Consider the following 22,414-nt stretch of genomic DNA (forward strand, 5'->3'; position numbering starts at 1 on the left):
GGACTCCCAACAGTAAGCATGAGATGGCAACAACTTGTGGCAGAGCCCAACACCGAAAGAAGAAGAGTGAATTGGCCTGTTCTCCAAAGTACCGGAAGGCAGGACAAAAAGCAACTGGTGTCAGTTTTGGAAGCCATATTAGGCAGCTTCCATGCTGCCAACTGGTAGAAGATCATTCAAGAGAGATCCGACCTAGAACTAAGAAGGAATTTCTTGTGCAAATAATTTTGGGAAGCTGTTTTGGAAAGCAGCACCAGAATATTGGTCTGGATCCAATGCAGTGAATACTGAAGGACCCTCTTCCTGTACCGGATTGATTGGGCCCATCTGTTTCAAGAGTGATTCCAGAGTCAATCAGTAATGGGTGCTCCATCACTGGAGGTGGACAGCCCTTTGCCCAGAACGTTATAGGATCTCCTGGCATGGACTAAGAAGACCTCAAAAGTCCCTTCCAACTCTGTTATTCCATAATTCTGTAATTCCAAAGCACTTGTGGGGGCAGGACAAGAAGCAGTGGGTGGAAGGTCATCCAAGAGAGAAGCAACCTAGAATCAAGAACATTTCTGACAGTGAGAACAATTAATCAGTGGGATGGCTTTGTTTTCAGAAGTTGTGGATGCTCCATCGCTGGAGAAGAGGCTGGACAGCCAATTGACTGGGATAATATGAGGCCTCCTAGCTTCAGCAGGGTATGTGTGTGTGTTGGACTAGAAGACTTCTGAAGTCCCTTACAACCCTATGATTCTACATTCTATGGAAGGCAGCAACAGGTAGAGCACCGAGGCCACGTTCTGAATCGACTCACGGTGGAGCAATAAATAGGGCAGATGGAGAAAGACTGGCAGATCTGAAGGTTACGGGAAGCACGCCTCCCTATGTGCGCGCGCCAGAGGGAGAGACTATTAAACAACGTAACAAGCTCCTACGTGGTTATGATTGACTTCCCCAATAACCTACCCTTCCTGGCTCTCTCAAGGGTCATAAATAACCAAAACCTCATTGCAGCCTCTGTAAATAATGACCCGTTCATGATTATTGCCAGCATCTGTCTCTTCTCGTGCTCTCCGCCAGCGTTAGGCTTTAATGGCATTTGACACAAGAGATAAGGTGGCCTCTCTTTGCAGCCTGGGAAATAAATAAATAACAGCCCGGCACGGCGGATGCTTTGTCCGTGGAGAGGCCGAGGAAATTAGTTAAGGGATCGGGTTTCATCCATCCTCTCCTTAAATATAAAGCCGCTCTCTTTTCGAAACCAGAGCAAGCTACAGGAGCAACAATTGTGTTTTCTTGGGATTGGAGGTGGGGGTGGGGGAGAGCTTCAATTTCCTTGACCCGCTTTCTTGCAGAAATCTGTGGGTTGAAAACAACAAATAGGGCCTGCAACCGTGCAATCTGAAACCAACCCCCTACTTTTAATGCTGAGTCCATGTACAAAGGGGGAGGGGGATGACGACTGCAATTGCACAGTTGCAGGTGCCTTCTAGAATTTTTTACACACCTACGCACTCTCTAGAGATGTCCTGCTTTTTTGGGGGGGAGGCTGGTCTGACTTGCTTAGTTAGTCTTAACTTTAGTGTCAGGGTTCCAAGTAATACACCCATAGCAAACAGAACTCCGAGACAAGTAGGTTCCTCAAAGATTTTGAGGCTCCAGGCAGGGGTGAAATCCAGCAGGTTCTAACAGATTCTGCAGAACTGGTAGCGGAAATTTTGAGTAGTCCGGAGAAACGGCAAATACCACTTCTGGCTGGCCCCAGAGTGGGGTGGGAATGGAGATTTTGTAGTATCCTTCCCCTGCCATGCCCACCAAGCCGTGCCCACAGAACCGGTAGGGAAAAAATTTGGATTTCACCCCTGGCTTCAGGGTTGCATTTAGTTTGTTTTTAGGCGGCTTAATGAATTGTACGAACCCAACCCAATTGCGTGAGGTTGCGTGTCTGAAACTCAGAAAATGGGTTGAGTTAATCACCGATGAAATGTGTCACATGGGTTCGCATAGAACACGTGGCCTTCAAAAAGAATGATACCCGTGTCATGGTGTCATCGTGTAACTGCTGCCTGTGTGGCTTTGCCCCTTGATGCCTGACGCAAGTATGTACATCAAATGCTACAACTATGGTTCACCATCCAGAGTCACTTCACATGAAATGGGCAGCTATGGCCAGGAAATCCAGGCACGTCAAAAGAATACAAGGATGTATCACAAGCTTAAGCACTCTACAAGAATCTGAACTACTGACAGTCAAAACAAGTTGGCAGCAGGATTTCCCAATCTGGGAACCAAGGTTGTTCAAATGAGTACAGGTTTATTCCCTGCTAGCGTTCTACAAGAATCTGAACTACTAACATCCAAGGCAAATTGACGGTAGATAAGAATCAACAGAAGTTAAAGGGGGTCAGACTTAGATCTCTTGTGGGTACGAAAGGATTCAAGGCTGATGACAGATTTGATCCCTCCCTCGGGCTCAACCTGATCATCTCCTACAGCTATATAGATTTGTTGAATGGAGGAACAAACACAATGCAATGCGCTTACTTGCGTCAGGCATCGAGGCACAAATGCATGAAGGCAACGTTTGCATGACGATGTCATCATGCATGTATTGACACCATTGTGGCTTGTAGACCTGTAGGTTGAGTGTGTAGTGCTTAAATGTGATCTGACAAATTTTAATCTCCCCCTCCTTGTCCCCCAACCCTGTGGAAAATCCTACAGAGGTCCAGATCAAAAGCTAGAAATAATTCAAGTTGTGTGAATGGAGATGCAACCTATTGTCTGTTCTCAATATAGAGACGGTTACTACCAAGAGATGATCTGTTCAATCAGCTACTCTGGGACTCTCTGCTCACAGTAGCTTCACAACCACGCAGCTGTTCTTTTTCAGGAATCTCTATTTTTAAAACACACATAAATTTGGCAATTTTGCAGCCAAGCTACTTTGAAATGGACAGTAATCCTTCGAACAGCTCTTCAAAGAGATCTCGGTCTATTGTTACACTGAATGTACAGTATCCCATGCTCCCCCTCCATTTCGTATGTCGGTTTCTTATTCTGTGCCTACTCTCTCTTTTTAAGTATGAAGAACTGTTGAGTTGGACAAAGCCAACTCTAGAAGATTGTATCAGCTGTAATGGAAAGCTTTTGAGTTTCCATTTCCCACTCTTGATTTTATTTCGATGGACTGGTTAGTTTGATTTCTCTCCTGCCTTTCTTATTTACATTGTTGTACTGAATTTATATACCATGTGTCCCCCAAAATAAGACCGGGTCTTATATTAATTTTTGCTCCAAAAAAAAACAAAAAACGCATTAGGGCTTATTTTCTGGTTAGGTCTTATTTTGGGGGAAATATGATACTAAATGCATCCATCTGGCTGACAATCTTAACTGGGGCGTATTTTGGGGATAGGGCTTATATTATGAGCATCCTAAAAAATCATGCTAGGACTTATTTTATTTATTTATTGGTTCGATTTATATGCCGCCCTTCTCCGGAGACTCAGGGTGGCTTACAATGCATTAAGCAATAGCCTTCATACTTTTGTATATACCTGCTTAGTAGGGCTTTCGGGGGCCCCTAAGCGGTGTTCTTTTTTATACAAAGTCAGCTTATTGCCCCAACAATCCGGGTCCTCATTTTACCTACCTCGGAAGGATGGAAGGCTGAGTCAACCTTGAGCCTGGTGAGATTTGAACTTGCAGTAATTGCAGGCAACTGGTGTTACTTAACAGTGTTTTAGTCTGATGTGCCACCAAGGCTCTTATTTTACGGTTGGGTCGTATTTTCGGGGAAACAGGGTATTATATTAAGAAATCAAGAAACTACATTTCTTCCAAGCAGTTTTCATCATTATTCTCATTTTAGTTTCATGCCTATAACTCTGCAAGGAAAGCCAGTCTCAAAAGTCATAGGATCATAGAGCTGGAAAGGATCTTAGAGATCTTTTAGTCCAATTCCCTGCTTAAGCCAGGAGACCTTATACTATCCTGCTCAAATGGTTGTCCAGTGTATTTTGGAAAACCTCCAGTGATGGAGTACGCACAACTCATTGTTCTATGACTTCATAGTACTTAACTGTCAGGAAATTCCTTCTTATTTCCAGGTTGGGTGTCTCTTTGATTAGCTTCCACCTGTTACTTCTTGGCCTGCCCTCAGGTGCTTTGGAAAATAAGTCAACCCCCTCATCTCTGTGACAGTCCCTCAAGTACTGGAAGAGAGTTATCATGTCTCCCCGTAACTGGTTCCCAATGACTGGTTCAAAATCTTCAAATACTCTGAATGGGGATTTCATCCAAAGTTTCTCCTCTTCATCCAACTGTCTAATAACTGCACCACACTGGCTAAGATTGCTACGAACCCCTTCACAAACACCCACCCACAAGAAATCTCTCCTTGAAAATCTTTAAAGAAGACAAGGATTTGTCTACGGAGGTTCTGGAGCTTTCATTGATGTTCCTCACCTCTACGCCCTCCACTTGATCTTACCACACTTGCAGAACTGGTTATTCCAGACTACCCTTGCAGTTAGCTATCACCCCATGAATTTGACACGCATGAAATGCCTTCCTGCAGGATGGCTCATGTCCAAAACATTGGCAACCATGGGCTGAAAAATGGAGTGGGTTGTCTTCTTAGGAAGGATATTGTTTTTCTCCTCCTTCTCCGAAGAACCTGGCCAAAACTGCTATCTTGTTCTAGCCATTGATTTTTAATCCCTCACCAATTACATTCTGTAAGTGGGTAATTTATTTCCTAGTTCCCTCTGGGATACCTGGAGCTTTTGCTGGCACTAGCTGAGTTGTGTTTAATAACTACATCTCTTTTTGGAAGAGATCGTTATTTACCCTGCCCAGGCATCAGAACCTGGGAATAAAAGACCAATCCTTGTGCACATTCGACTCTAAGCAGAACCCTGGGGAACAAGGTGCAGGGAACGAGGAGGAGAGGAAGGAGAAATTTCAGATGAGAAGTCAACCAAGGTACACCTTGGATACAAGCCATTCAAGTAGCAAGAGTAGCTGGGAAACTGGGACATTCCACTCGTTGATCAAAACTATAACTCCCAGGAGCTCCAACCAGCTCAGCTGCAGTTGAACAATGCTGGGAACTGTATTTAGTAAGACCTAGAGTAGGAGTCTCCAAACTTGAGAACTTTAAGACTTGTGGACTTCAACTCCCAGAAGTCCACAAGTCTTAAAGTTCCCAAGTTTGGAGAGCCTTGATCTAGAGGCCCAAGAGGTTCCTCATCTCTGTAACTAAGACATTATTTTCTGCAAAAAGAGGTTGAACCCCAGAGATTCAACAAGAGGAGATGGTTGTAAATAGACCTTGGATGTGTAATTGGGAGGTCTTCTACTTCGGGATTCTGTAATCCCCCTCCTCATTGTCAGGCAAACAGAGAGACTTTTTGGAAAAGTGGACAGACTGTGCTAACTCATCTCCAGCTAGCTGCCCCAAATCTTAAATAGCCACACATATATTGCGCCAATACACTGCAACCTCCTAGTAGATAGAATAGATAGATAGAATTCTTTATTGGCCAAGTGCAGTGGTGGGATTCATCCAGTTCGGGAAAACCGGTTGTTAACTTTCTGAGCAGTTTGGTGAATAGGTTATTGGAAGAAATCATTAGGGCAGAGAACCGGTTGTTAACTTACTTGAATCCCACCACTGGCCAAGTGTGATTGGACACCCAAGGAATTTGTCTTGGTGCATACGCTCTCGGAGTACATAAAAGAAAAGATACATTCGTCAAGAATCATAAGGTACAACACTTGTAATAATGTAGTGTGTGAAGGCTAGCACCAGCTAAAGAACTGGCAGCTGTGATTTCACGTTATTGCATATATAAATGCTACCACTAATAATATCATCAAACAACATCTGTCTCTCCTAGGTCCTTACGGAAGGACTCGATAGGTGGCTAAAAAGGCCAAATCCAATCCAAACATCTGGCTGATGGTGGGCTCCCCCGTTATCACAATAATATCAACAGTAATCTTTCAAGAGATATGCTGTTATTTTTGGCAAGGAAGAGAGAATGGTTTCCTCCAACCGAGGGTAAGGTAGTGGTATTTATTTATTTAAATAGATAGCTTAGGGGAGGCATTAATAATTCACCCTCCTCATGATTTGCGATGCTGAGAATTTCCTATTGGTTCTGCTGAAGACCTGAAGCTTCTGGCAAAACATCAATCTGGTTGTAAACGCTACTACGGTATTTGGGATGCCAACTTCTTCTTCTTTTTTTTTAAATTCAAGCACATTCCCCTAGAGGGCGCTAGTCAGCCGCGAAGAAGCAATTCTGAAGCCTTTTAAGATGTTCTCCACAGAGAGGGCGGGTGTCACTGTGCTGCGCTAATCTTAGATGTTATGCCCAAGAGTATCGTGGCCAAATTACAGCAAACCAAGATGGAATTTGGTTCAGGTGTGGCCAGAATGCCTAGTTATTATTATTATTATTATTATTTTTTGTTACTGTCAATGCTCCATTCTCATGCAAATGTCTATTTGAATATAATGCGGACTTGTACATATTTCTAGGTATTTAACAACAAACACCCAAAAAAATGCAGCCACTGAATGTTCTTAAGTATACGGTAAATCCCTCACCGTCTTGGATCCAAAGCTAATGTGTAGCTTTGGTGAAACCTTTAAAGCAGTGTTTTTCAACCTTGGCAACTTGAAGATGAGTGGACTTCAACTCCCAGAATTCCCCAGCCAGCATAGCTGGCTGGGGAATTCTGGGAGTTGAAGTCCATTCATCTTCAAGTTGTCAAGGTTGAGAAACACTGCTTTAAAGCTTCCAGCAATGAGTGGGGTAAGGGGGGGAAAAATTAAATTTAAATCTCGTTTAAATTTAATTAAGATTCTGTGTATCGGTTTGCATGGTGAGCGGACACAACTCTATAATAAGAGTTCAGCTTTTGCATTCCTCAGTGCCTGGAAAGTTATTTATTTATTTGTTTGTTTGTTTGTCAACAAGTCCAAAGAAACAAGTATCAGTATAGACATAGACATGGACACATGAAAAGAAATTAGCACAAATAAAAGGCTATAAATAGGCATAACATAGCCATAAACACATAGAATGAGTACATATAAATGGGGACGGTAGGACAGGGACGGTAGGCACGCTGGTGCGCTTATGCACGCCCCCGTAGAGACCTCTTAAGAAACATGAAAGGTCCACGGTAGACAGTTTAAGGTAAAAGGTATGGGGGTTAGCGAGACTAACAAGGTAGAGTGTTCCAGACATTCACTACTCTATTGCAGAAGTTGTATTTCCTAACTTCAAGATTAGAGCGAATTACATTGAGTTTGAATCTATATAGCCCTTGTGTTATTACGGTTGAAGTTAAAGTACTCATTAACAAGTAGGACGTTATAGTAAATAATCTTGTGTACTAAGCTTAGGTCGGAACGTAGACGGCGTAGTTTGAGGCAATCCAGACCTAAAATTTCAAGCCTGGTGGGAGGCTTGAAATTTATTATTTCAAGCAGAAGATTTGAGGACTCTCCTAGTAAAATACCTCTGGACCATTTGAGAGATCTAATGGTCTGCGCTGTAAATCGGCGAGTCCTTTTTGGGTTCATTACAATCGCATCAAAAATGGGGAAGGGGAGGGAAGCAGACATTGTCCAGGGCTCAACCAGATGGGTTTCAGCCTCGCCACTGTGCCTGCTGCCTCCAAACGAGGTTCCCCCCCCTCCTCCTCCTACATGGGTTGGCTTAATTGCTCAAATGCTCACTGCTGTGTAAACCGCAAACTGTGTTTTTGCCTCTAAGGTCAATGGTCAAGGATCAAAAGTGCCAATTTAAATGTAGCCAGTGGAGAGATTGCTATTTTTTAAAAAAATATGCCACCGGTCTGAACAGGAGTATGAAAGAGCAGTCCAAACTCCACAAACTCTTGTGTTACAAGAGAGGGGAGGCGTCAGATGCCAGAGCTGGACTCTCAAAGGATTCTGCATCTCTATTAGCTGAATTATCTCCTCCTCTGGACTCTTCTTACTCAAACTGCAACGATCTGCAACATTGCAAAGATTTGCAACGTTCCTATTTTACTCAGAATCCTACAAATGGAGACTTTGAAGGCTCCACTCAAGTCATCGACTCTACTTTCTTACTAGAGCTGGGATCCAAACTGTTCCTCCAAAATATTCCTCGAGCCCTTCTTGAAAATACAAAATAGCAAAGAGATCTCCAGCCGTTTCTCTGTGGATTTAAACCCAGAGTAGAATGACCTTCACCATTAGTAGGTTCTTCCTGAAGTTCTAATGGAATTTGCCTTTTGGGAAACAAAGGGCATCATTCCAAGACCTGCCAATTAATTAATTCCAATTTCGTTTCGTTTTGTTTCTTTTAAGGGGAAGAGCAGCTACTTAAAGACAGGATGACTACAGTGGCATAGAACGGAGCACTGAGATCTTAATTTGATTTGAGGGGCTCCAGCACAATGATATTAAGAGAATATGGTTCCTCTCGGTCTGATTCAACATTTCTAATGGAATGGAAACCTTGGGAGAAGAGGGGAAGAGATGCTGCCTAGGGAAGGATCAAACAAGGGAAGGAAGAGCCCACAGTTGCTTTAATGGACAGAGAAAAAAATTTAGGGTTTGTCCTAATAATATAGGGAGGTGGTGGCTCAGTGGCTAAGATGCTGAGCTTGTCAATCGAAAGGTCGGCAGTTCAGCGGTTCGAATCCCTAATGCTGTGTAACAGGGTGAGCTCCTGTGACTTGTCCCAGCTTCTGCCAACCAAGCAGTTCGAAAGCAGGTAAAAAATGCAAGTAGAAAAATAGGGACCACCTTTGGTGGGGAGGGAACAGCGTTCCGTGCGCCTTTGGCGTTGAGTCATGCCGGCCACATGACCACAGAGATGTCTTCGGACAGCGCTGGCTCTTCGACTTTGAAACGGAGATGAGCACCGCCCCCTAGAGTCGGGAACGACCAGCATGTATGTGCGAGGGGAACCTTTACCTTTACCTTACCTAATTAGTCAGGTGGTTAAAAGCGATGGCGGGAAGTTTGTACCTTCAAACATGTAAGATTCTGGTGTATCTTGTAGCCTAAAGTAGTTTTAGCTCGTCTAATTGTGTTTCTTGTCTGAGAAGGATGATGTCAGGCCCAACCCAAGAAGGACATAGAACAATCCAGCCAAAATCTAGTTCTTTACTTGCTCACACCAGGAAGACAGAATCTTGCGAGGCCAAACCTAGATTGCTCTATCCCTGGGAGATTCTAAGGAATGGCTCGCTTAGCTCTCTTCCTTCTCCGATCTAGCTCTGTGCTACGTTGGGTCTTGTCTCACCTCTCCCTCCTTGGAATGTGCTCCCTTCTTTCTGGACAACATCCACTTTACTATGGTCCATCACACTCCTCCCTCTCCATAGGGACCGCCCCTCACCAATGATCTCTAAACCACATCAAGTGCACATCAACCACATCATCCTCAAAGATGATCTAAACCAGGGGTGTCAAATTTAAGGCTGGCAGGCCGGATCTGGCCCATGGGGGTGCTTAGATCTGGCCTGGAGGGCCACCCTGCAAATAGCAATAGCAATAGCACTTAGATTTATATACCGCTTCATAGTGCTTGTTGTGATCCCGACTCCCGAGCCTGTCCTAACAGAGGAAGAGGACTCAGAAGGTGATGGGGAGGAACTGACAACTCTCCAGGACCCTCCTTTCTGGCAATGCCCCAGGTTCCACCTGAAGGCCAGGAGGAACAGCCTGGGATGTGCCAGGAGGAAGGCATATCGGAGCACCAATTAATAGGGAGCGAGGATGATGAATCCTGGCTTGATCCCAGGCAGCGTCGGAGGGAGAAGTGTGCGCAGCAACGGAAGAGGCGTGGGAAGGCCAGAGATTGAGCTGAGTCATGGAGCCACGCCCCACCAGGAATAAAAGTGGGTGGGATTGCTCTTCAGGCTTTGTGACAGACAAAGTTAAACCCTGAAAGTCACATCGTGATCTTTGAAATTCGGCTTGGATATATTTTGGACTGAACATTGACTAAACTCTTGTCTCGTGGATAATTTGTTGCTCCTGGAATGGACTGAAGATAAGTCCTCTTCGGCTTTATGGGAGTGAAAACAGTCTTGGCAGGCATTTGGCAATTTGCTGCCAAAACCTTGGTCTGCCAAGAATTCTAATCTGTTTACCTAATAAAATATTGGCAGGCGTGCTTGGTATTATGTTTGCCTGTGTGAGGAAGGGGGACAGAACAGTGCTCTACAGCCCTCTCTAAGTGGTTTACAGAGTCAGCCTCTTGCCCCCAACAATCCGGGTCCTCATTTTACCCACCTCGGAAGGATGGAAGGTTGAGTCCACCTTGAGCCTGGTAGGATTCGAACTGCCAAATTGCAGGCAGCTGGCAGTCAGCACAAGTAGCCTGCAGTACTGCACTCTAACCACTGCGCCACCGAGGCTCAAATAGTGAAGGACCAGCCCGCGGTGCCTCTGTCAGCGAAAATGGATCCTCCGTTTTCGCTGGCAGAGGGCTGCAGGAAGATCCCTCCCAGCTCTGCCCAGGCCACCACGAGTGCCCCTGACACAAAGGATGTCGAGCTGGCCACGCCCACCCCAGCCATGCCCACCAAGCCCCCTCCCCCCCTGAGATCAAAGACAACCCTCAATGAAATTGAATTTGATACCGCTGATCTAAATCAACTTAAAGGGTTGCCTGCACCACCCATTGGAGAAACTGGCTGAGCATACAAAGAATGTTTTTTTTAAATAAATTTAAAAAATAACGCCACCTACCTCCCCGGCCTTCGCTATCTGCTGGTTTCACTTGGATTGGACGATTCATCTGCCAAAGGAAACACAAGAAGGATTGATGAGATTCTAGATTTGTGTAGAGCCATTCCATGTCCTAATAGGAGTCCATCTTTCTGAACTGGGGAGTATCCACATTTAGATGATATCCAGAGGCATCCATGTCTGTGGCGATTCTCAGTCATCCAAGTCACGATTGTCCCAAAGGTGCTTTTTTTCAGAAGGCAACTAGACTTCCTTATTATTATTTTTTTCTTTGAAGACCTTTCGCTTCTCATCCAGGAAGCTTCTTCAGTTCAACGTCTTGGATGGGAAGTGAAAGGTCTTCAAGGAAAAAACAAAGGAAGCCCAGTTGCATCCTGAAAAAGCAATTTGGGACAGAGGCATCTATGTGTACATGCCCATTTTTTTTTTAATTTGATTTATATGCCGCCCTTCTCCGGAGACTCAGGGCAGCTTACAATGCGTTAAGCAATAGCCTTCACCCTTTTGTATATTTTATACAAAGTCAGCTTATTGCCCCCACAAACTGGGTCCTCAATTTACCTACCTTTGAAAGGATGGAAGGCTGAGTCAACCTTGAGCCTGGCGAGATTCGAACTTATAGTAATTGCAGACAGCTGGTGTTAATCACAATGCTATCAGTCTGCTGAGCCACCAGCAGACTGATATATTTAATTCTATAAGGACCATTTTCTATATTATTCATGTTGTTGTGTATTTTGTTATGGATTGCACCAGTGGAGGCTAAATCAATTTCGCTGTATACATGTACAATTCAACATCAGTCCCTAGCTACGCTTACCCAGCAGGTCATTAGGGAAGAGAACCGGTTGTTACAAAATACCAGGAACCACAAAACCCTTTTGACATCTCTCTCTCTCTTCCTCCCTCCCTCCCTCCTCCCTCTCTCTCCCTCTCTCCCCTCCCCCCCCCGTATCTCTCTCTGTCTCTGCCCTGGCCACTTCTCCATCCCCTGCCATCACCCGTACCTTCTCAGGCCAGGCAAAGAAGGACTTGAAGGGGAGGGCGAGCGGTGAGGTCAGCTAGTGGTGGGCTCACCCAACAGGGAGCCACAGCAGAGGGCCCAAAGAGCCGCTCCTGTGGCTCTGGAGCCGCAGGTTGCTGACACCTGTGCCAGGGGAACCTTTATTTATTTATTTATTTATTTATTTATTTATTTATTTATTTATTTATTTATTTATTTATTTATTTATTTAGATTTATATGCCGCCTTTCTCCCTAGGGACTCAAGGCAGCTTACAAAATGACAACTTCAAAACAAATCACAATACAATACAAAATTAAAATAAATAACCCAGTTAAAAAACGATTTAAAATTATACCAGTGTACCCCCCAAACGGATCAGTTTAATTGGCGGAAGAGCCACGTCTTCAGCTCGCGACGGAAGGAAAGAAGGTCGGGGGCTGTCCTGAGCTCAGTGGGCAATCCATTCCAGAGGGTCGGGGCTCCCACAGAGAACGCCCTCCCCCTGGGGGTCGTCAGCCGACATTGTTTGGCCGACGGCACCCTGAGGAGGCCGACTCTGTGAGAGCGCACAGGACGATGGGAGAACGACTGGAGATGGTCCTGCAAGTACCCCCCGGGCCTAAGCCATGAAGGGCTTTACCTTTACCTTAAGCATACTGAGGCTTATTGTAATGACTGAAGCAAGTCTGGAGGGCGTGTGAAAATACAACCAACTCCCAGGGCAGGTAGATGGGTGGGTTAAAAAATAATAATAATGGAAAAGGCTTCCTGAAAGACGCCTGGTCTAAAGAGCCATCCAGAATGTTGAACCAGAAACTGTCCGCATGTCAACACTTCATGCACGCATGACTGCTTCTATCTAAGCCCCTTCCTAAGGAGGCAGACTTGGAGCGAGCTAAAAAGATAAATGCTACATTTATAGCCTGGAACATCAAGCTAGGAGAGTAACATGAACTGAATACAGAAGCCTCCAGGGGTACCACAGTGCTGTTTGCAAAGCCGCCTCTGTTGCCGCGGTGAAGGATGCTTTTCCCAGCATCCTTCGACCAACCGGCTGCGTGCAGCTCCTTCTCTTGCCTCTCCCAGCCACCTGACCACTCTCCTCGTGCCAATCAGACGGGCTAATTGATTTGTGTATTAAGAGACATTGTTGATGGCATTTGATGGCTATTAAAGTCAATTAAAGCTCCTTCGCTTGATTGGGGTGACAGATGAATGGATACTGATGCATCCAATCCTTATCCAGGGTTTGCAGACAAACACTTAGACAGCCGTATGTCTACATATATCCTACGCTCCACATCTGACCGTCTCAAAGTAACTCTCACCCACATAAACCCTGCATGGATGGGAACACGGGATCTCTTGCTGCATTCAGTGCTGGAAACAGGTTTTTTTTTTTTTTTTTTGGATCTTGGATTCAGGAACTAGTTAAGAACTCGCTTAGTAGCCTCAGAGGATGAGACAGTACAGAACAGGTACACTACCTTTCAACAACCTGACATTCTATAGATCAGCGTTTCTCAACCTTGGTAGCTTGAAGATGTGAGTGCTTCCGCCCCCAGAATTCCCCAGCCAGCATACGATGGACTTCAACGCCCAGGATGAATGTCAACTCCCCAAATTATGTGGACTTCAACTTCCAAAATTATATAGACTTCAGCTCTCATGCTTGCAAGAGAATTCTGAGGGCTGAAGGCCACACATCTTCAAGCTGACGAAGTTGAGAAACTCTTGCGTAGAGAGTAAGGAAGATAACTTCACGGAGTCATGCAGGAAGTATTGCCTAGGTCAGGGATCTGCAACCTTAAACACTCAAAGAGCCATTTGGACCCATTTCCCACAGAAAAGAAAACACCGGGAGCCACAAAACCCTTCCCGTGCCTGACAATTTCTTGAGTGGCCACAAAACTAGCATATGTAGTTGAATTAAACATTCTGTTTTTCTTCTGAAACTTTTCTTTTCTTGGATTTATCCATAGTTGGCCTACCGGGGGTTGAAAAGCTCAATAAATTACGTGCCGGCGGGTGTTGCACATTGGTGGTTATGACGCATATTCTGAATGACAGGGAGCCGCAGCAGAGGGGTGAAAGAGCCACATGTGGCTCCAAAGCCGCAGGTTGCTGACCCCTGGCCTAGGTAAAAGGGGTTGAAATATTGCTTAAGTCCAGAAGATCCAGATAACATTCAGAAGTGAGTCAGGCAGATGCTTCCTGGATTCATTGCAGTGTATGAGGTCCAGCATAATAACAACTTGCAAGATTCTGTTATTATACCCATCTCTATTAAAAGTAGCTTTAGCCTTGCTGTGATGTTGATTTCCTGGTCCAGTCTACCTAGCAGGGCTGACAGGTATGTCTAAAATCAGATAGTCCATCGTAAATGCTCACCTGAGTACATGGAAGCAACTAATCTCTAGTAAGCAGAACATATCGAAGTTGCTTCTACGCTTGTTTAACATTTGTTGATTTTGCAGATTCCTAACTTGCTTCCTAACGTTTCACACAACCATCTCTGCCCCCTTTCGCCTGAGGCTAACGGACCAGCTGGTGAAGGAACACCAGCGACAAGTTAAGTTGCAAACTTCTAAGCTATTCTTTGGCACCGCAAGTTTTTGATGCATCTTGGCAAGGGAAGCTCCTTTTTGGCAGACTAGCTTACATCTCTTGGGAAGAGTCAACGACTCAATAAAGAGTCAATTCCTCTCTTAATGACTGGGCTTTGCCAAGCTTAACAAGAAGTCCAGTTTGGAAAGCAGAATGGCCTGCTGAAGTTGGATCTGTCAGGAGGCTGGGAAATGCGGCCTGCAGAATAGTCAAGAGTGGGGAGTGGGTGGTGGAACGGGATATGATGTAGAGCTATAACATAATAAGATTGAAATTGGAAGGTGTCTTGTTGTCCAGCTAATCTACCCCCTGCTCAATCCAGATTCCACTTGGAGCATTCAACTACAGCATCCCTGACAGATGGCCATCGAATTGCTTCCTAAGTACCTCTACAAAATTGGCCTCAATTTATTCCCAGCATCTGATCTTCCATAATGTCTGGAAGTTTCTTCTCTCAGAGACTCTGGCCCTCTACCGTTTGCTCATCCTGATTTTGGAATGGAAGGGAATCTCCTTCTCCACTGGCAACGTTTCTGATAGTTGAAGACAACCATCGTGTCTTCTCTTCATCACACTAAGTGATAACACATTTGGAATCCAGAAAATTCGTTTATTCATTATAAGCTCATTTTCCCTCCTCTGGGAAGTTTAAATTATGGGTATATTTATGACTTGATTGGATGCTGTCCTATTTTTTTCCCCATACCTCGCACATAGCAAACTATGATACCATAGAAAAAAATGTTGGCAAAAATGTTTTGCCTTGGCTGGCTATTTTTCCATTGGTAAGGTCTTAATCCTTGTTTATCTGGGTGTTGGTTGCTGGAGAGGATGTGTTCTGGTGCTGTTTCCTTCTTAATTCCTAAGATAATAAGCAGGGATTAACACCAGACAAACAAACAAGCAGAAAACAATACCCTAATCAAGGAACTGCCAAAAAGAAAACCCCACCCCCACCAACACTGGAAGAGCAAGCTACTGCATATAAACAAAGAGAAAACCCCACACCCACTAACACTGATGGTGTTACCTAGTTAGGTAACCAAACATCTGCATGTAGACGACCACATACAGAGAGGACCAAAAACTCCACACAGTTCAACTCCCAGCTATGCATGTTCTCTTCTAATAAGAGAATTAAGCGGGAACTTCAGATAATAACTTTCATTTGGCTCTGTATCTCCTCCTCTTTGTATGATGTGAAGTATGAGAGGGAACACAAGACCTTTTTCAAGATGTGGCACAAATGATTCCTTTCGCCAGAAGTCCACTTGGTGTTTGCTTCACGGCCTTTCCTTCTAGAACCATTCTCACACTTTCCTTTTTTGTGATCCAAATTAAAAACGACAACAAAGAATCTAAGAAGAGTTGGTTGGATGATACCAAAGAGCCTCTAGGAGATGACAGCTCCATTTTGGCCAACTCGTTGAGATGTCACTTCAATGCTTTGGGAGATCCAGAACAGGAGCGCAAGGAGGACATTCTCCCAAGGTTGTCCCTGAACCAATCTTCATTTGGAAACCTATCACTTCTCAACTATCTGGGGCCGATCCTGACAAACAGAAACCCCCTTTGATCCTTCTCCTCCTTCCCGATCAATAGGTATGAAGATGGGGGCAACCCACCCACCCACCACTGCCAGTCGAGAAAGTTTGCCATGAACTTCTTGTCCGCCAGAGACCAATGACAAATATTTCCTTTCAATTACCCCTGGTTCATAAAGCTAATGCTTGTTCCAAGCGGTGGGCCGTATCTATCATCCCTCAGGCGGCCTCCTCACTACATTAGTTTTATGGGCCTGCGCCCTTGATGGGCACGTTGAATCCTGCCAGCGATAAGACTAACAAATTAGTCAAACTGACACCGAGGGGAGTTTTTACAAGACCGGGCTCCAGCCTGACTCCGCCAGCTTTGCTCTTTTGTCTAGGGCAGGGGTCTGCAACCTTAAACACTCAAAGAGCCATTTGGACCCCTTTCCCACAGGAAAGAAAACGCCGGGAGCCACAAAACCTAGTGGGCGTAGCCAACTCAACATCATTCACTTCCATCAGTCACATGACAGCCCCCTAGCCGCGCCTACTCAGCAGGTCATTAGGGCAGAGAACCAGTTGTTAAAAAGCACCGGGAACTACAAAACCCTTTTGACCTCTTTCTCTCTCCCCCCCTTTTTTGTCTCTGCCCTGGTCACTTCTCCATCCGCTGTCGTCTCTCTTACCTTCTCAGGCCAGGTGAGGAGTGACTGGGAGGGGAGGGCGAGGGGCGGTCCCAGCCAGTGGTGGGATCACCTGACAGGGAGCCACAGCAGAGAGCTCAAAGAGCCACATGCGGCTCTGGAGCCACAGGTTGCTGACACCTGGTTTAGGAAACCACTCGTAGTGCCAAGAAACAGATTTAAATCCAGCTGCACCAGCCTCCATTCAAAAAAAAAAAAAAAGGGCACTCATCCTTTTCACCTGCACGTCCTTCCCCAGGTGAGAGGACGCTGCTGTTTTAAGTTATTTATTAAACAAATTTATTATGGCTGTCCTATCTCCAACACAGATTGGTGTCTCCAGGCGGCTTTCAAAATTAAAAGAAGGCCACAGCGTATAACCCCCCCCCCCGATCTCCCTGTCTAATGGACAAAGGCTGTCTAAGGAAACAGAAGATAACAAGGACTTCCCGACATCTGCCGTATATTATTTCCAGGTGGAAGCATCCAAAATATCAGTTTAGAAACGGTGTTTCTCGACCTCAGCATCACGGATGGACTTCAATGCCCAGAGTTCCCCAGCCAGCATGCTTCTAACTATGTTCAAGTTGCTGAGATAGAAGAATCCTGGTTTAGAAGCAGCCGTGAAAGGATCCAAGACAGAAAAGGAAGAACAAAAGCAATTTCACGGGGACACACAGAGTCAATGGCTTTCGCTTGTCCTGTGCTCCAGCAACAGTGAAATCAATCAATGAAATTAGGATTTTTTCAGGAAGAATGCAGAGCGAAATAGGTTGTTTGGTTTTGCCAGAACAACGCCAGAATCGGTTTAAATATCTCCATGATCTGGAGAATGAGAAATGTGTGTGTTTATGTGCTCGATGTTACATTATAAATGGAGGACATCATTCATGCTATTATGAATCTGTGTTAGCTGTCGTTATTGTGGTTAGAAATACGTTTATATATATTTTTTTGATGAATTTGTATCTATTGTAGTGCAGAATAGGCGTTATTTTATGCCGTAAGCCAGAAGTCTTCAAACTTGGCCGCTTTAAGACTTGTGGACTTCAACTCCCAGAATTCTCCAGCGAGCTATGCAGGGTATAGGAGAGGACCAGGCTGAGCCCGAGGGAGGGGTCAAGTGGGCCATCAGTTTGGAGTCACTTCGTGCCCACAAGAGAGATCTAGGCGCAGCCGTCCTTGAATTCCGTAGATTCTTATCTCCCGCTAAATTTCTCTCGGCTGTTAGTAGTTCAGATTCCTGTAGAGAGCTACCACGGAATAATAAAACTTGTACTCATTCGAACAACCTGGGTTCCTTATTTCTTGCACCTCACCTGACACAGGGTTTCCTAACCTGGGTAACTTTAAGACGTGTGGACTCCAACTGGGGAATTCTGGGAGTTGAAGTCCACATGTCTTAAAGTTACCCAGATTGGGAAACCCAGCTTTAGGGAAAGGCTTGTGGGAAGGAAGAAATCCTTTTCCTTTTTTTGTTTCAAGGAGAAAGTTTCCCTGAGTGAAAAAAGGTCTTTAGTTGAGATCAAAGTATCTACGGGGAAAATGAAGTTTCTTTCCCCATTGCACATGGGTGCATGTATTATACTGGAAAGGAATAGGATCACGTCCCTCGCGTCAAAAGCTTACCAAACATTATCCGAGGAAGCTTTACTTCTTCCCCAGCTCCTGAGAGGGCTGAGCTGCCTATGTATTTGAAGCTCTCGGCCCAAACACACACAGACACATCCACACAAACATAGAGATTTCTTTCCCTCCGTGAGTCTGTCTGGCCCCCACCCCACCCCTCCCTCTGGAATCTTCCCTGTGTTTCTTCAAGTGGAGATGAAGCTAATGGTTAATCAGGAATAATTATTTCTCTCTGTGTTTGTTTCTCCAGTTCTGGCGTTCCCAAAGGACGTTTCCTAAATCCTGTTGACAGAGATTACATGGGCAGCAGGAGAGAGTCTCCGAGGAGATAAGGCAGCCTGCAGGCAGCCCGTTAACAACGCAAGGCAGCACACGAAACCACGGGGAAGATCCAGGTGCACCGAGTCAGCAGGGAGAATGCATGAAGGCTAGCCCAGTTACTCCGGCGACAAAGCTCAATTGTTCCCGTCGATCGCTCGGTCTTTGCCAGTCATCCTCAATCTGGCAGTTTTGGGCCGGGGAATTCTGGGAGTTGAAGTCCGCATATCTTAAGGCGGCTGAGGTTGAGAGACGCAGCTCTTAGAGGCCATGCATCTCGGTGGCCATCATCCCCAGTCTGGCCAACATTCCAGGGGCACTAGGTTGGGAAAAGCTGTCCTAGACTCTCCTTTTCGTTGAACCTGACAGCATAAGGAGATGATGGTGATGATGATGATGGATGATGAGCCGTGGTGGCACAGTGGTTAGAGTGCAGTACTGCAGGCTACTTCTGCTGACTGCCGGCTGCCTGCAAGTTTGGCAGTTCGATTCTCACCAGGCTCAAGATTGACTCAGTGCTATTGCCCTACCTTCCTTCCTTCCTTCCTTCCTTCCTTCCTTCCCTCCCTCCCTCCCTCCCTCCCTCCCTCCTTCCTTCCTTCCTCCTAAAGATTGACTTAGCCTTCCATCCTTCTGAGGTGGGTAAAATGAGGACCCAGATTGTTGGGGGCAAATATGCTGACATTGTAAATCACTTAGAGAAGGATGTAAAGCACTGTGAAGTGGTATATAACTCTAAGTGCTATTTTCCTTCCTTCCTTCCTTCCTTCCTTCCTTCCTTCCTTCCTTCCTTCCTTCCTTCCTTCCTTCCCTCCCTCCCTCCCTCCCTCCCTCCTTCCTTCCTTCCTTCCTCCTAAAGATTGACTTAGCCTTCCATCCTTCTCAGGTGGGTAAAATGAGGACCCAGATTCTTGGGGGCAATAGGTTGACATTGTAAACTACCCAGAGAGTATGGTAAAGCACTATGAAGTGGTATATAAATCTAAGTGCAATTGCTATTGCTATTGGTGATGATGATGTCCATTCAGTTGTGTCCAACCTTTGGCGATTCTATGGGCCAGGTCTCTCCATATCTTCCAATCTTAAATTACTTAATATAAGGACACTTGCTCTATATTAGTTCTTCCTAGATGTCTTGGGATGTATTGTCCCGAACCCCAGCTAGCTTGCCCAATGAGGATGAGGATGATGGGGTTTGTAACCTACTGTGTTTCCCCAAAAATAAGACCGGGTCTTATATTAATTTTTGCTCCAAAAGACGCATTAGGGCTTATTTTCTGGTTAGGTCTTATTTTGGGGGGAAATACGCTACTAAATGCACCCATCTGGCTGACGATCTTAACTAGGGCTTATTTTGGGGTTAGGGCTTGTATTACGAGCATCCTGAAGAATCATGCTAGGGCTTATTTTCCGGTTGGGTCCTGTTTTCAGGGAAACAAGGTATCACAACTGAGGGGGGAAGAGAAGGCTCGGTTGGATGAGCTCTGGGTTCCTTTTTGAACTCAAGACAACTAGCTTTAGGCTCTGTAGAGAGTGTTGGATATTTATCCTATGGTTGGGTAGGTAATATATAGAAAAACTATGTTTGTGACTTTAAATGATATAAGAAGAATGATTGGCTGTGCTATGAACAGGCAGCCATAAAAGTAGACAGGAACCCGGGAGCTCCTGCTCCTGCTATTTGATGGTTGATCTCCTGAAGAGGGACTGTGTGTGACTGAAGAGAACTGTAAGCAAACTATGTTTTGTCTTGGAGAGTGATTATTCGAAGACGTGTTATCATTGTTAGAGTGACCACTTTTTGTTAGCAGGATTGGAAGCTGGTCTCTGATAGAATTGGGGGAAACGCTTCTGGAGTAGGCTGAGGGGGAGGAGGGGAGAGGCTTGTTTATGGGGTTTGCTCCGAACCATAACAAACAACAAAGCAGAAGCAGATATAAAATAGAAACTCTGGGGAAATGCAAAGTGGAGGATCAGAAGGAGGAGATAATTACTTTCTGCAAACCCCAAGAGTGATTTGGGATGAGCTGCCGTTACGGGTATATTGTTCTTACTGCACTTCAGGAATTCTGACACCAAACTCTCAATCTGCCCACTAGATTGAACACTTCACCCAGATCTCTCTCTGTCGTGTCATTCCTGCTATTGTTTTAACAGTAGTAGCAGAAGTTGTAGAAGCAGTAGTAATCCCAATACTACAGGTCTGTCAACATTGACTAATAATCTGAATTATTAAATTCAGATTAATAACACTGAATTTTTTTTTAAAAAAAAAAACCTCTTTTTTTACGGCTCTGTAATCTCTTCATTTGGGGTAGAGTCAGGGTGACTGGATGAATCTGCGAGTTTACTGGCTGGATGCCCTTCCTGATGCCTTGTGGAGTTCACAGCAGATATTTTTTTTCTTTGCGCCTTAGGACAGAAATATCTGCCACTATCTAGGATTGTACCAGTGATGAAATCCAATTTTTTACTACCGGTTCTGTGGGCGTGGCTTGGTGGGCATGGTGTGGCTTGGTGGGTGTGGCAGGGGAAGGATACTGCAAAATCCCCATTCCCTCCCCACTCCAGGGGGAAGGATATTGCAAAATCCCCATTCCCTCCCCACTCCAGGGGGGAAGGCTATTGCAAAATCCCCATTCCCTCTCCATTCATGGGGGAAGGATATTGCAAAATCTCCATTCCCACCCCACTCTGGGGTCAGCCAGAGGTGGTGTTTGCCGATTCTCCGAACTACTCAAAATTTCTCCTACCGGTTCTCCAGAACCTGTCAGAACCTGCTGGATCTCACCCCTGGATTGTATTCTCAGCTTTCTGAGCGGGAGGGGAGCGTCTTCACCACTAGGTCACCACACTGCTCTTATAACGCAATGTTATTGTGTTATTAATAACACTGAATTAAGTAAAATAAATAAATAAATTGCCTTTTGGCATTTGCTTTGTAGCCAGAGACAATCAAGTGGCTGGGTCTCTTAAAATTTTCTAGAAGTAGCACCTTTTCCTTGCCAGTAAACCCAACGGCCCTCCTTCTCCCCAAAGTCATAAAAACAGCAGAGCGCTTTGTAATGCTTGGGAGACTGATCGGTCCAATGCAGTAGAAACTTTCCATGGTTTACTGAAGCCCAACTTCCTAAAAAAAATATATATATATATATATCCCCAAAGCAATCCCTATGGGGATACTACTCGGAGGAAAGGAAGAACTTCCTTGCCTTGTGGAAAGTTTATTTCATAAAAAAACAAATTACTCACCTATAGGAACGTTTTGGGTGAAGGCAATTGTGAAATCCAAATTTTTTTACTACTGGTTCTGTGGGCGTGGCTTGGTGGGCGTGGTGTGGTGTGGCTTGGTGGGTGTGGCTTGGTGGGTGTGGCAGGGGAAGGATACTGCAAAAATTCCATTCCCACCTCACTCCTGGGGAAAGGATATTGCAAGATCTCCACTCCTACCCAACTCTGGGGGCCAGCCAGAGGTGGTATTTGGCATTTCTCCAAACTGCTCAAAATTTCTGCTACCGGTTCTCCAGAACCTATCAGAACCTGCTGGATTTCTCCCCTGAAATCCTTCTCCAATTCTTGTCTCCCTCCTGCTCTTGGGAGCCCAGGAATAGAGACATAGGATGCTTCTCCATCCCCTGCTGTTGCCTTTACCTTCTCAGACCAGGCGAAGAGTGACTGCGAGGGGAGAGCGAAGGGTGGGGCCAGCCAGTGGTGGGATCACCCAACAAGGAGCCACAGCAGAGGGCCCAAAGAGCCACACGCAGCTCCGGAGTTGCAGGTTGCTGATACCTGCACTAGAGTAAGCAACGCTGTTTCCTCTTGGTGTCAGTGCTACATTTAGCATTCAGACGTTTTCCGTCCTTCAGAAATTATG

The 22,414-nt window shown here is 45.3% G+C and overlaps 1 protein-coding gene across 1 annotated transcript in view; it reads right to left on the reverse strand.

Moving 5' to 3' along the window:
- CELF6 (CUGBP Elav-like family member 6) overlaps positions 1-22,414 on the reverse strand; it is a 108,665-nt gene that overhangs the window by 25,058 nt on the left and 61,193 nt on the right. Inside the window, exon 6 of the mRNA XM_070953774.1 lies at positions 10,760-10,817. Within this exon, the coding sequence (XP_070809875.1) occupies positions 10,760-10,817 (58 nt within the window). The remainder of the gene's footprint in view (positions 1-10,759; positions 10,818-22,414) is intronic.

Source organism: Pituophis catenifer, unplaced genomic scaffold (genome assembly GCF_029215685.1).
Source record: "Pituophis catenifer annectens isolate HBS135680 unplaced genomic scaffold, rPitCat1.0.hap2 SCAF_14, whole genome shotgun sequence".
Lineage (NCBI taxonomy): Eukaryota > Metazoa > Chordata > Lepidosauria > Squamata > Colubridae > Pituophis > Pituophis catenifer.